Source organism: Stegostoma tigrinum, chromosome 27 (genome assembly GCF_030684315.1).
Source record: "Stegostoma tigrinum isolate sSteTig4 chromosome 27, sSteTig4.hap1, whole genome shotgun sequence".
Classification (NCBI taxonomy): domain Eukaryota; kingdom Metazoa; phylum Chordata; class Chondrichthyes; order Orectolobiformes; family Stegostomatidae; genus Stegostoma; species Stegostoma tigrinum.
The window spans coordinates 39,816,626-39,831,991 of NC_081380.1; the positions used below are offsets into that span (position 1 = coordinate 39,816,626).

Genomic DNA, 15,366 nt, shown 5'->3' on the forward strand with positions numbered 1-15,366 from the left:
TGGTTGCTGGCACTGTGGGGCAGCAGTGTTAACCACCGAGCCACAGCAGTGCCCTTACTGTTTGCTTTGTTTGTAGCTTGGCTTCTGAGGGCGTACACATGAAATTATAATGTGGAAACTGCAATTCAGTGATAGAGGTTAGCGTGGACTTGGTTCTACAATTGGTTCTGGATTGAAATGTTTGTCAAACAGAGAAACTCCAATCCAGCTGGACGTTTCTTGGGTATGGTTTGCCGTATAGTGCGAAGTAGATGCAGGAAGTGGATGTTGTAATGATAGCCTGGCTTGACCTGGTTAGGGATGGGCAATAAATGCTGGCCCAGCCAGTAACATCCACATTCCCTGAGCGAATAAAGGAAAGTTTGCATACATATCAACTCCATGGCAAATACATTGGTGAGGATTACAGCTTGCGTGTTGTAGTGTGGCAAGCCGAGGATGATGGCGAATTTTTGTGAACAGCTAACACCAGGAAGGAAGGCCCATAATTCCTCCTAAAACCGAGTCAAAGACCTATGTGAGATTGCAGAAGGCCATGTATAAAGGTTACTGCTGTTCTCTGTATTTTTATCTGCATTTGTCTTGTTGTGAAGACCACGTCCACTGTGCCTCATAATGGACAGAGTCTGCATTACATCTCTGGGAGCCTACAGCCACTGAGAGGGGACGATGAAGGAGTATTTTTACAATGACGATCCCTGCAGTGGGTAGCAGGATATACCTGTCCATACCTACTGCAGCCAATCACCACTCCTTTTTTTACACAGCTAAGGTGTCTTGGAGACCTGGTGATATGTTCTCCTCCTTCTAGTTGAGGGAGTATATTCATGCTGAGTGTCCTCTCTCTGCCATTGTCCGGCGAGTGATTCGGCCGCACTGATGACTTTGCTGGTTCCCAGTTGTCGAGCTGTGATTGTGCTGAGGTGTAGCATGCTGTGGGAGAACATCAGGGGGTGCCCATGTTGAGGACAGAGCCATGGTTGACATGTTCTTTCTATCAAGCACTAACTGCCCTCTGTTTTTCTCAAATATCCATACAGAAGTGATACCTGTTTCTCTTTATAATTTATGTTGCCGCTTAATTGAAATAAACATGTGCCGTGACCTGTAAACCCTTGGTTTGGGCTTCTATACATGATTCAAGGATCTGATCGCAACCTCAAATCTACATTCTTGCCTACCCTGATAACCTTTAATCCCACTTGCTGCTTCTGTCCTAAAATGTTCAAAGACTCTGCATCCACCACCTTTTTAAGAGCTCCAAAGCTCTCCAAGAAAACGGCGAGAGAAAAGAATGTGGCACAGTGGCTCAGTGGTTAGCACTGCTGCTATACAGTGCCAGGGACCCGGGTTCGATTCCAGTCTTGGGTGACCAGCTGTGTGGAGTTTGCACATTCTGCCCGTGTATGTGTGGGTTTCTGCTGGGCGCTCTGGTTTCCAACCACAGTCCAAAGATGTGCTGGTTAGGGTGGATTGGCCATGCTAAATTGTCCTGTGGTGTCTCGGAATGTACAGGTTACGTGGATTGGCCATGGTAAATGCAGGGAAAGGATGGGGGCTCGGGTTTGGTTTGGAGGTCTCACGCTGACACGAAATGCTGAATGGCTTCTTTCCACACAGTAGGGATTCCAATGAATTCCTGCAAAGAAGATGGATCTCTGTTTCACATGGGGAGAGTGTCCAGTGTGGAGGGGAGTTAGCCTAGCATTGTGGAGTGTGAACATTGAATTGATGCCAGTGAGGTAGGTCCAGTGGCAAAAGATGACACTTGAGGATCAGTGGCTTCTTTGCTGGCTGGGAGAGGGAGGGCACCACACTAACATCAACTGTATCTATTGTCTCCAACATTGGTTTGCCGTCACAGGCAGTGGCAAAGATGAAATGGTCCAGCAGTGAGAGATAGCACCTGACAATCAGTAACTTTGACATTAGTTGGGTCTGAGCCAGTTCAGAACATGTACGTAGATGGACTACAGTGTGGAAACAGGCCCTTCAGCCCAACAAGTCCACACCGACTCTTGGTGCATCCCACCCAGACCCATCCCTGTATAACCCACCTAAGCTACACACCCCTGAACACTGCGGGTAATTTAGCATGGCCAATCCACCTAGCCTGCACATCTTTGGACTGTGGGAGGAAAGCAGAGCACCCTGAGGAAACCCACGCAGACACGGGGAGAATGTGCAAACTCGAGGGTGGAATCGAACCTGAGTCCCTGGTGCTGTGAAGCAGCAGTGCTAACCACTGAGCCACCGTGACTTCTCTTTAAGCAATATGTTTTCACGTTCTCTTATTCTTAAACTATCAAAATGGTGCCCATTTATGATGACAAACGAAAGCTTTTCACTGTATTTTATTTTATTTCGCTGTCAAATACATGTGACCATAATCATTCATTCATGGGCTACCCCTTATCTTAAAATAGTGATCATCTCGTTCTAAATTCTCTCATAAGCAGAAACATCGTCTCCATGCCTCCTCTTCCAAGACCCCTTAGAAACCCATTTATTTCAAGTACAAGGTTAACATTTCAGGTCCAATATGATGCTTCAGGGTTGAAAAAAAACGCAGTTGTGCTGGGTTTTGCGCTGTTAAACTGATTAATAGTTGTGATGCTCTTAAACTGTTTGGTTCTATTCAGTAATTTGGTCAAATACAGATCACTGGTCACATGGGAAAGACTAATTAAAAGACAAAAGCTCAAACACAACCTAAATTTAATCAGATTTAAGGAATGAATTTCACTTAACAAACATTGCTGCATATTGCATAATCCTGCAATTTATTTTTCATAAAAGGAAGCTTTGGATCGATACTAGGATTAGCTTTGTTATTCCATACTTTGGATAGTATCAGTCGTGCCAAACATAATTTATTTGAAGTGGAATTTGGAGTTTTTGACTGAGATGAGACACCAACCTGGGACTGTATCCTAATTTGTAAGACGTGAAAGAACTGCAGATGCTGTAAATCAGAAACCCCAAAACAGAAATTGCTGGAACAGCTCGGCAAGTCCGGCAGCATCTGTTAAATCAGAGTTAATGTCTCAAGTCGAGCAACTCTTTCTCAGAACTGATGGTAGCTACGGAAATGTTTGAAATGTGGGATGTGATGGTACCTAGGAAAACATTGCCCTAGCTACCATGAGTTCTGAAGAAGGGTCACTCGACCTGGAATGTTAACTCTGGTGAGCATCCCCAGAAATTTCTGGTTTTGTTTGAGATTGTATCCTTCTGCTTGAGGCTATTTTCAATGGCTCAGTGAAATATTGGTATCTTTTTGATGTCAATCAAGCGATGATCCAATAGGCTTGGTGGAGATTTGTTGATTGATCGGAGTGACTTGATTACAAATACAAGAAAAAACAATCAGGGTCTCAACTAATGTTTCATTTACATGTGTCAACACTGATAGCCTATTAAAAAAGAACGCTTGTAATTTTTGTTAAAAAAATGCACCCTTGCAAAAAGCCTGTGATTAGGCCAGATTATAATTTGTAGGAATAAAAGCAGTTTCATGCTTGGACCAGAATGAAAAGTTGCTCTGGTAGGTTCATTCACCCCATAATTTCTAAAACAAATTTCAGCTATTGACACATATTAACATAAAATGACTCAACTTCTCGTTATTACGATCGTGCAATCACACCCAACAAAATATTGCTTTTATCATGCATGGTCCTTGTTGATTATGACTATCAGCCAGTGTGACGACAGCACCAAAAAAAAGTTATGACTTAACATTTACAGTACAGAATTAGAATTAGGTTTTATTATGGCGTGTACTCAAGTAGAGGGATACAGGAGTACAGTGAAAAATTCCATTGTAGCCATTTCCAACACCATCTTATGGGTGCAGAGGTGCCTAGGCACAAAATCTTAGGTATAAATTACAGAAAAAAAGAAATAAAGTTAAAAGTTCAGCATGACATTTGCAGAGGAACAATAAAAGCAGATGGAGCAAGCCTTGGGTAGATATAGCTCTTGTGGTTAAGGGATGAAGGGGCAGGCGAGGTGGATAGTGTGGGATTAGGGTATTGTGCACAATGATCAGCCATGATCATATCGAATAGGAGAGGAGACCAGAGGGGTTGAATAGCCTACTCTGCTCCAAGCTGGTGTTTATGCTCCACAAACTATTTCAGAGCTTCCTGGCATTTTGCCACTGTGACCACAGTTAGAGGCTTGCAAATTGCCACGTTCATTGAGGTGCAGTCCAGGACTGATGCAGTAAGGGGAAGGGAGGGACCTAATAGAGCAGGAGGAGGAGGATTGGCCATTGCTGCTTTGGAGCTCAGCACTTTAGAAGAATGAAGGGGGATCTCATAGAACCCTATAAAACGTTAACAGGACTAGACAGGGCAGATGCTGGAAGGATATTCCCGATGCTGGGAGAGTCCAGAACTAGATTAAGGATAGTTTAAGGATTAGGAATAAATCTTTTAGGATAAGGAGTAAATCTTTTAGTACTGAGATGAGGAGAAATGTCTTCACCCCGAGAATGGTAAGCCTGCGGAATTCACTGCACAGAAAGTAATTGAGGCCAAAACATTATGAGTTTTCAAGAAGGAGGTAGGTATAGCTCTTGTGGTTAAGAGATGAATGGATGGGGAGGTGAGGAGGGAGGGATTAGGGTACTGAGCTTGATGATCAGCCATGATCATTCTGGATGTCATGGCAGGCTGGACTGGAGGGATTGAGTGTCGTACGCTTCCTGCTATCTTCAATGTTCGTATGTTTCAAAATTTCACATTGCAACCCTATTTGAGATCCCAGCCCTCTCAACATACTCCTTCCTCTCTCATGTGAGACAATGGTGCAGGGGCTAGGCAATGATGTTGCTGGATGGAAATGATAGAAGGCAGGGTAGTAAAAATAGCCCAGCGAAAATTATGGGAGGGTGAGATAGTAATGGGGAAAAGCAAGGATAGCAATGGTGTAGGGTTGGGGCAATGATACAGCAGTGGGGTAACTTTGGGGGGCATTGACACAGAATGCGCGGTACTCACAGCAGAAGAGGATAGGGGTAATTGTGGAAATTGTATAGGGGTAATTGAAACAGGGCAGTGCAATAACAGATGGTAGGATGATGCAGGGGGAGGGGACTGACATTTTCTGATCAACTGATTCAGAGACATTCTTACAGGGAGTAATATCCAATTTACGATCACTTGTGCTTATAAAAGCAATACCATGCGGGTGTGCAATTTTAAAGAATCAACATACAAGTGTTTCCTGTACTTACAAACGACTACAAATGAGTGGTGATTTAACCTGAGGGTCAGTACACTCCAACGGAGGGGCAAGGTCGAGAAGGAGAATCCTTAATGATAACCTCAGCCAGTCATGGGAATTGAAACCACACTGTTGGCATCACTCTGCTTTGCAACCCAACTGCCTAGCAAACTGAACTTGTGTTATGTTCTGACTTGCATACAAACTGATGAATAGCACTTGTTCACAACCCAGGGTAATGTCTCCGGAAGTAAGGTCACTGGACTCAAACTGTTAATTTTGCTTTATTCCCACAGACACTGTCAGATATACTGAGTTTCTCCAGCACTTTCCATTTTATCATTGGTCATCGTAGGATCCCTACAGTGTGGAAACAGGCCCTTCGGCTCAACAAGTCCACACCAGCCCTCAGAGCATCCCACCCATACCCATTTCCCATTAACCCACACATCCCTGGACGCTATGGGCAATTTCCCATGGCCAATCCACCTAGACTGCACATCTTCGGACTGTGGGAGGAAACCGGAGCACCCAGAGGAAACCCACACAGACACGGGGAGAATGTGTCGCCCGAGGGCGGAATCGAACCCAGGTCCCTGGCGCTGTGAGGCAGCAGTGCTAACCACTGAGCCACCGTGCCACTCTGTCTGACAATCCTGCACACTCCTCTGGAGCAGTTGAAGTGTGAAACCTGGCTCAGAGGTCTGGACACTACCACTATAGTGGGGTACAGGGCGCATGGCTTAGTAGGGGTGGACGCTGGGGAGTTGTTTCCATTAGGTGGGGAAACGAGGACCTGTGGGCACAGCCTTCGAATTAGAGGGGGTAAATTTAAAAAGGAAATGAGGAGACATGTCTTCAGCCAGAAAGTGGTGGGCTTGTGGAATTCATTGCCGTGGAGTGCAGTGGAGGCCGGAACGTTGGATGCCTTCATGGCAGCGATTGACAAATTCTTGATCCCCGAAGGAATCAAGGGCTACAGGGAGAGTGCAGGGAAGTGGAGCTGAAATGCCCATCAGCCATAATTTAAATGGCGGAGTGGACTCGATGGCCTGAATGGCCTTGCTTCCACTCCTATGTCTTAGGGTTTTGTATGTGTGTGTGTGTGTGTGCGTGCGTGTGTATGGAAAGGGGCGGGGCCGTGGTTGGGGGGCGGAGCTTGCTGCGAGGGGCGGAGCGGGGCGCCAGTGGAGGGGGCGGAGCGGGGCTCCGGTGGAGTGGGCGGGGAGATGATGGAAGGGGCGTGGCTATAACACTTGATTGGGCGTAGTGGCGGAGGCGGGGTGGAGCTCACATATGATTGGTGGAGCTGTGACGGAGGGTCGCGGGAACGCCGCTGAAAAGGAACAGTGATTGGGTTGGGTTTTGGCCAATCACTAATGGCCTTGGGGTGGCGTGCGGCCAGGTGAGCTGTTACCCGGCGATTCCTGGTCAACGCGGCCCTAGATACCCCGAGAGCCCGGCGCTCCCCGGCCCTAGATACCCCGAGAGCTATCCCTCCCCCAACCCCCGCAGTTCTCCGATACTCACCTGGAGCCCCCGGGGGGAGGAAACACTGTTCCCATTGAAACCCCTGGCGCTGTGAAGGCCGCGGCTCCAAGTCCTAGCAACCGGCTCACAGAGTCCGGTCATGGCCCAGCCCCCAGCCGTGAGCTTCAGCGATATCACCCCGACGACCGGCACCTCGGGGCGGTTAATGTTGAGGGCATTGGTCGGTAGAAGCGACGGCAGTTTCTGGAAGGAAGTGAGGGGGCTATCCCGGCTGGCTGGCCCAGTGGTGAGTTTCCATCCGAAGCGCTATAATACAAGTTCTGGATCGTACCAGAGATAATGGGAACTGCAGATGCTGGAGAATCCAAGATAACAAAGTGTGAGGCTGGATGAACACAGCAGGACAAGCAACATCTCAGGAGCACTGCTTGGCCTGATGTGTTCATCCAGCTTCACACTTGTTATCTACAATAGAAGTTAAAATGATTCTCAATCTTTGCCATTCATTACTGCAGAGGATGCTGAAAGCTCGTTATAAAGTGCTTTCTCTACCTAGACTGGTAGAGTTCTTATTATTTAACGTTACAATAGGGTTGAAGGATATGATCAGCTGTGATTTATTGGGGGTGAGAGGCAGAGGCCCTGCCTTTGTTCCTCAAAGCCCCCAGCACTGAATAGAAGGAGCCAAGACCAAGTGAAGGTGATTTGGATTGTTGTGTAATTATCTCTGACTTGATCCCCAAGTCCCAGATTCAACTGTTCTTTCTGTGCCCTGTAAGATCACAGAAACAGATGAAATGAATATTCAATTAATCTGAAAGAAAAACAGAAATTGCCAGAAAAGCTCAGCAGCTCTAGTAGCATTTATGGAAAATCATCAGAGTGACCATTTTGGACCCAGTGATCCATCTTCAGGACCAGTAAATCTGTCTTATGCTGTTATGTTCATACAGTACAGAACCTATGCTACCTTCCTGTGAAGACAGTATTAAAAACAAATGGAGTTATCATCATTCCTTAAATCAGGGGGACTGGATTTGATTGTCTTCTCTCCTTTCTCTCTCTTTCTTTCTCTCTCTTTCTCCCCCCCCCCCCCCCCCAACACCCTGGGGGACTGTCTGTGTGGAGTTTGCATGTTCTTCCTGTGTCTGCTCACTCTGGGTTCCTGCCACAGTCCAAAGGTGTGTAGGCTAGGTGGATTGGCCATGCTAAATTGCCCATAGTGTTCACTGACGTGCAGACTAGGTGACTTTGGGGGATGCTCTGAGGGTTGGTGTGGATTTGTTGGGCCAAAGGGACTGTTTCCATACTGTAGTGATTCTATGGATTCTCTGAAAGTAAAGTTCAAAAATCTGTAGCCATCGAGAGTGGGTGCTTCCTATCCACGGTTCTTGTATTTATTTGGTTTGCATACCATGCAGCATGCTGTCTCACAGTGCTAGGGACCTGGGTTTGTTTCCATTCTTGGGTATCTCTGCGTAGAGTTTGCATGTTCTCCCTGCATCTGTGTGGGTTTCTGCTGGGTGCTCTGGTTCCCCCTCGATCCAAAGATGTGCAGGTTTGGTGGACTGACCATGCTAAATTGTCTGTTTGTATCCAGGGATGTGCAGGCTAGGTGGATTAGCCATGGGAAGTGCAGGGTTACATGGATAGGATGGGTTGCTGTTCATAAACTATGCATCAATATTTTTTCTTCAATCTTTGTCTTCTGTCATAGTGTAGTTGAGTGTTCTACTCCCCCTCACTACACAGAAGAAATCTTCTCTAATGTTGCCACCTTGTGATTTGATACAACATACTTAAGCCATTTAGTCCATCATGCCTTGTACCTTCTGTTTAGATTAGTTTTGCACTTAGTCCACTTCACTCTCCTTTCCCTATTGCCCTGAAAATGCTCACCCCTTCAATCCCCTTTTGGAATATTAATGATGTTTAATCTCGTTCCACCACTTGATTGCAAGCAAAAAAGTTATTTATTTGTCTTTGATCAGCATCATCTGGTCCACAATTCTTTGCCATTGGAATCAGTTTCTCCTTTTTGACTCTAACATAAGTCATTTTATAATTCTGATCACCTCTTACGAAATCCCTTAATCTGTTTCTCAGGTCTGTGGATCACTGGGTCAAAATCCTGGAATTCCCTTCCCAATGGTGTGTGACTCTACCACCAGCACATGGATTGCAGCAGTTCAAGGAGGCAACCCATTCTCAAGGGCAGCTATGGGTGGGCAGTTAGTGTTGCCCCAGCCAGTGAAGCCCACATCCCATGAGAGAATAACTTTTGAAAAAAAATGCATACCATTCCTGGGGAGGTGATGGCCTAGTGGTATTATTGCCAGACTGTAAACGTAGAGACACTGATCATGTCCTGGGGACCTGGATTCAAATCCTGCCGTGGAATTCAGAGTCTAATGGTAACCCTGACTCCATTATCAATTGTCAGAAAAACCCATATGTTGCTCTAATTTCCTCAAGTAAGGATTTCACTTCCTTCCATAGTTTGGTGTATGTGTGATTTCAGACTCACAACAAAGTAGTTGACTCTTAAGTGCCCTCTAAGCAATTGGGAATGGGCAATAAATGCTGGCCTAGCCAACACCACCCACACCCTGTGAGTGAATTTAAAAATGCTCTCCTCGACCTTGACATTCTTAAATATTAAAACTGACTTGATTTTGTCTTTACTAACAAGTGCTTGCATGACTTATTGTGTATTGTTTTAGGTGATATTTCTCAGTAGGGAGAAAATGCAGTTTATTACTATAGGGACGGAGTTAGTTAGGACAGAATGCACACTCAGATGTAATACAAATATGTATTTTTTTTTTACTGATGACAACACTTATGGGCAATTTGCTAAACTATATCTGTGTAAAACAATGCTATTACTAACTTCAGTTTGATGGAACTGTGTGCATTGAGCATAGTAAATTAGTTGTGCTATTTCAAAACCCATGAAGTTTTCCATGAAGTATTTACATGATGTATGTGTCACTAGTAAGGCCAACATTTATTGCACGTTCCTAATTGCATGGGAAGAGATGGTGGTGGCAAGTGGTTGCAGCCTGTGTGCTGAAGTCCTTTCAAACTGATGCTTTCTTTCCTTGTACCCAGAAGTGCTGAGGCACACAACTGAACAGTGCACGTTTTTGTGTGTAAAATTCCAGGATTTTGCAAAGGAACGATGACAGGATGGCACAGTGGCTCACTAGTTAGTGCTGTTGCTTCATGGCATCAAGGAACTGGCTTGATTTCCAGCTTTGAGCGACTGTATGTCTGTGTTGTGCGTTCTGTGTCTGCATGGATTTCCTCTAGGTGCTTTCTCTCTGTCTTTGCCCCCCCGCCCGAAAAAAAACTCCAAAGATGTGTGGGTTAGGTGGATTAGCTGTGGGAGATGCAGGGTTACAGGGATGGATCTGGTGGGGTGGTCTTTGAAGGGTCAGTGTGGACTTGATGGGCTGAATGGACTGCTTCCACACCCTTGGGATTCTATGACTTGTAGTTTTTGAGACAATGTGGTTTGTCACTTGCAGGCCGTGGTAGTGTACCCTTGTCCTTCTAGCTGGCCAAGGTCACAAATATCAGTAGTGCTTTTGAAGAAGCTTTGATGGATTTCTCCAATGCATCATGTAGATAGACAACATTGTACTCTGTACTGCCTGTAATGGGTGGGAAATGTTTGATATGATGGATATGGTGCCAATCAAGTGGATTTTAAGGAGGTGTTTGAATAAAGCCTAATGGCCCATTTCATCTTTTTTTCTTTTTCAAGTTTTTCTCTCACCTGATGGTCTTTAATATAAGTATTGTCAGCTCTGCATTCTGTGGACATTTAGGAAAAGTAGAGTTGGATGCTGTTTCACTTGCCACAGCTGTAAGTATGTCTACAATGACTTATTGGATAGAAGTATCTATTTTTATAATCTACAAGCTATGCAGTAGATCATATAAATTTTAATTGTATTAATTAATAAGTCAAGTGCTTTTTCAAACTTAAAAACAAATCTCAGATGACAACACTGATACAAAACAACTTGAGAAATCACAGGCCTCTTCTGACCAAACTGCTATCAGACAAGAAAACAGTGCCCTCATTCAGTTAGGAAGAAAATGCATCTGAAGGTTCTGTTTAGGCACGATACTGAGTAAACTGAGTCAGGGCTCCAAGTCCCATTCCAGAGATTTGAGTGCAATATCCAGTTTGCCATTCCTTCTGCAGAACAGAAGGAGTGCCATGCTGTCAGAGCTGTTATCTTTCTGGTTTAGTTTAAAACCAAGACACAACCTGCCTTCTCAGAGGGATGTTCAAGATCCTATGGGACTATTTCAAAGAGAAGTGGGAGGATTATTTCTCTGACTTAGCCAATATTTATTTTCCCAATTAACATCATTCAAACTAGGAAGAGTAGAATTGTGGTTGTTACTGGAATGGTAACCATCAAACCTTACCACATGATTAGACTAGACTAAAGTTCAAATTACAACACAGGAGATAAATTTAGGATCAATTAATTCAATAAGTTTGAAGCTAATAGTCATTGGTAGACTGTCATAATTATTAGAATTGTCATCTAATTCACTAATGCCTTTACAGAAGCAAATCTGCTCTCTTTTTATTTATGACTCCAGACTCCTAGCAATGTGGTTTATTCATAACTGCCTTCTGAAATTGTCTAATAAACCACTCAATTGTCAGGGTGGTTCACTACTGTCAAGTGGATTGTATGGCAGGGTTCACTGAGATCCCTTTGATGTTTGCAGTGTACATTTTAATGATTTAGGCACACTTTTTTTTGAGGAGTTTTTCAGTAAACTTGCACATGAAATTTAAAATTGGTGTTCTGAATAGTGAGGAGGAAAGCTTTAGATGACAGGAAGATATAAATGGGCCAGTCAGGTGAGCACACCAGAGGTAGGTGGACTTTAATCCTGAGAAGTGTGAAGCAGTACGTTTTTCTTAGGATGTACAAGACAAGGAAGTACATGATTGGCAGGATCCTGGGTGGTAGTGAGTATCAGCTGGACATTTGTGTGCATGTCTCTTAATCCTTTGAAGGTAACAGAGCAGATAGGCTGGTTAAGAAGGAATATGGAACACTTACCTTTTATTAGCCTGAGCATTTGATACAAGAGCTGAGAGGTTATGACAGACTGATGGCAACAAATGAAGATCATTGGGGTCAGGCAGCATCCATGGAGACAACAAGCTTACATTTTGTGCAAGATGACTCTTCAGAGCTCTGAAGAGTCATTTAGACTCAGACATGAGCTCACTTGCGCTCTCTCTCCATGGATGCTGCCTGATCCCCATGATCTTCAGCATTTGTTGTTTTCAGTACAGATTCCATCATCTGCAGTAATTTGTTCCTAATGTTAAGATTATGATGGAGCTGTACAGCATAATAAAAAATGGAAGAACTGCAGATGTTGTAAACCAGGAACAAAAGCAGAAGCTGCTGTAAAAGCTCAGCAGGTCTGGCGGCATCTGTGAAGGAAAAAACACAGGTAATGTTTCTGGTCTGGTGACCCTTTCCTCAGTTCTGAGTAAGGGTCACTGGACCAGAAATATCAACTGTTTTTCTATTTCCCCTTCACAGATGCTGCCAGACCTGCTGAGCGGTAAAGCATGTTAGTTAGGCCACAGTCAGAATAGTGTACAGTTCTGTTAGCCACCCTATAGGAAGTGACTGCTGTGGAGAGGGTGAGAGGAGACTTACCAGGATGTTGCCAGGGCTGGAGTGTTGCAGTTATGAAGAGACATTGCACACACTTGGGTTGTTTTCTTTAGAGCAGAGATGAATACCTTAAAATTGAAGGTGTAGCTGGGGAATAAATTTGGATGTCAATTGTTGGGGAATAGATTCAAGGGATGGGAAAGCAGGTTTTAAAGGGATTTGAGGAGAAATATTTTTATCTAGGTGTTGGGTATCTGGTACTCGCTGTCTGAATAGATGGTGGGAAGTATTTTTTCAATTATTGAAATTGACGCTTGCGGTGTGGCAGCAAATAAGACTAAGGCCAAGTGCTAGAAAATAAGATTAGAGTAGACTGCTTGTTGACCACCATGGATATGATGGGCCAAAGGGCCTGTTTCCATATTGGGATAGTCAGTGACTAGGTAAATGAAAACCTGCCACATCCTGTGGATGAATAATGGAAACTAACCCTCTTTTTGGGTAGGGTGGGCAGAGGATGTTGTTTCCTACATTGCAACAGTGATTTCACTTCAAAGTACTTTGTTGCTTGTAAAGCACCTTGGGACCCTCCCCCAGCTTAAAAAAACTACATAAACGAACATCTTTCTGGCAATTGCAGTACAATGATGAATCTTGACAGATTGGTTTTTTGGGGATTTTGCATGAGACATTTCACTGGAGAGTCAGTCACTGTGCTTACTAACCTGGTTGTTTGGTTAAAATTCCAGAATTTAGGAATTTCGGAGCAGAAATAGGCTTTTCATTCCCTTGCACATGCCCTACCATTCAAGATCATGGCTAATTGACTGTCTGCCTCAATGCAAATTCACACACTGACTTCATAGCCCTTTGTTATTAGATAACAACTAGAAAGCCATCAATCTCTCTCGAACCATTAAAGGCTGAGCTTGCACAGTGCTTTGTGGGAGAGTATTCCAGAGCTTCACCATTTTCTGAATGAAGTTCCTCCTCATCTCAATCCTAAATGCTTATCCTTTTATTTAGAGACTGTGTATTCCCTGGTCTAGACTCAACAGAAGTATCCTATCTGCCTCTCTTCATTACATATCCGTTTTCAAGCATTTAAGTTTCAATGAGACCTCCTTTCATTCTCCTAAACTTGATAGGACAAGAGGCTCGGTCTCCTTGATCTCTGATCCCACAGGACAGTCTCGTCATTTCACAAATCAGTCTGGGGAACCTCAACTGCAATCCCTTTATGGCTAATATTTACTTTAAGACAGTGAACCTGAACTGTATACGAACTCCAGGTGTGATTGCAATAGTGTTCAATACAATTGAAGCAAGACTCCTTTGCTGCTGCACTTGTAACTTTGTGACAAATGCTCATTTCATTTGGCTTCCAAATTATTTGCTTAAGAGTGGCCACAGTATCTTGCGTACTGAGAGGTTGCAGTACTTTTCAGGGGTGGGGGTCGTGGTGAAGTAAGCATATGAGAAAATATTATGTTCAGTAAACTGGATTAACACTAAATTTTTGTGGTAGCATAGCAATAGTACCTACAACAATGATTCACTGTTTGTTTCATTTGTTTCATTGTCATAGGTTATAAATATATCAGGCATTTCGATAGGTGTTGGGTTGTCTTCAGCATGTGACACTCTAATATCTCAGGTAGGTGCATAATCCAGACTGGACTGCTAGTGAATGCAGAAAGTTATTGACTTCCCTAAACTTCATTGCTGTTGGCCTTGAAGGTTAATCCACGGAGTAGCATGGTACTGATTTTATGTTGGTTTTTTCTATGCTAATTCTAATCTGTTTCACAATCAACTTTTATTTTAATGCAAATTCTAACATGCACTGATTGGAATGTAGATACAATGCTTCACTGATACATCTGTTCATTTGCTCCTTCTTAATTTTCCTTGCTGCTAATGACAACATTCTAAATTAATAAGTTATTGTCTCTAGTTCCAGTAGTGAATGAGATTCCCAGGGAATTCAGATGAGAAAGCCAAGATTTTGATTAACAAATCCAATGATGTAGTATGTTGTAAAAATTTCCATTCCTTTAATTTGCATACATATTTAGTAGTGACAGCTTCAATATAACATTGAAATACAAGTTGATTGCTGTAGCCTTTGTAAGTGCAAGTTTATAAATTCCTGCAATACTATTACTCACCCAAGGTCATTACAGACAAAGAAGGCTCCTTCTTAAATAGTTTCAAGTTGTTGGTTTTTTTTCACAACTTGATGTGGGGGCCCTCCATGTGGTTATAGTGATTGTCCCTACCCATCTTCCAAGAAGAGGAGGTCCTTTTTTCCTCCATCCTGTTCCCCCGACTCCCGTGAGACTGTCTTTCTAGATTCTGCGATTCTCACATTCTGATCACCTTAATCTGAACTATCAACACTGTCTCTTCCCCCAGCACTCCTGCACCCCCCCATACCCACTATAGAATAAATGCTTCCACCCCCCCCCCACCACCTTCACCCTTCACACTTCACACCAGCTCTGCTGACGAGTCACCAAGACTTAGCTTTGCTCTCTCCATGAATGCTGTTTGACCTGCTGTGATTGCCAGTATTTCTTTTCTCTTTTATTTGTTTTCGAACCTGACCTGGGTTCAAGTTCCATTTGTTCCAGAGGTGTGTAATAACATCTCTGAACAGGTTGATTAGAAAGATAGGTTAAACCTAAAGAAAAAAGAACTTGCAAGTGTTTAACTCAATTCTAAACATCTGGAGCAGTTCGAACTTGAACCTGGGCCTCCTAGGCCGGGGTACTGCCACTGTACCACACGAGACCTATCTGAGCGGATTTTTTAGGAAAAAAAGAAATGCATTTCCCTGGTTTGTGACTACTCTATGTAGTTTTAAAAATTCAAATCTGTCCTAAATTTTCTTCTTTACTAGTGTTGAAAGCTATCCCTCTGACAATGGCTTTAGGTCACCTTGTTGTACGTAACAATGGGA

At 43.7% G+C, this 15,366-nt stretch overlaps 1 protein-coding gene across 3 annotated transcripts in view; it reads left to right on the forward strand.

The window, feature by feature from the left end:
• Window positions 1-6,559: 6,559 nt before the first annotated feature.
• Window positions 6,560-15,366, forward strand: part of LOC125464647 (multidrug and toxin extrusion protein 1-like) — a 34,531-nt gene continuing 25,724 nt past the window's right edge. For 2 of the 3 annotated variants that reach the window (XM_048557288.2, XM_059655345.1), the window contains exons 1-3: window positions 6,582-7,012; window positions 10,499-10,600; window positions 13,990-14,058. In XM_048557288.2, coding sequence (XP_048413245.2) covers window positions 6,866-7,012; window positions 10,499-10,600; window positions 13,990-14,058 — 318 coding nt within the window. In that variant the 5' untranslated portion in view covers window positions 6,582-6,865. Of the gene's footprint in view, window positions 7,013-10,498; window positions 10,601-13,989; window positions 14,059-15,366 lie in introns of all 3 variants that reach the window. The other variant, XM_059655344.1, reaches the window with a different exon arrangement.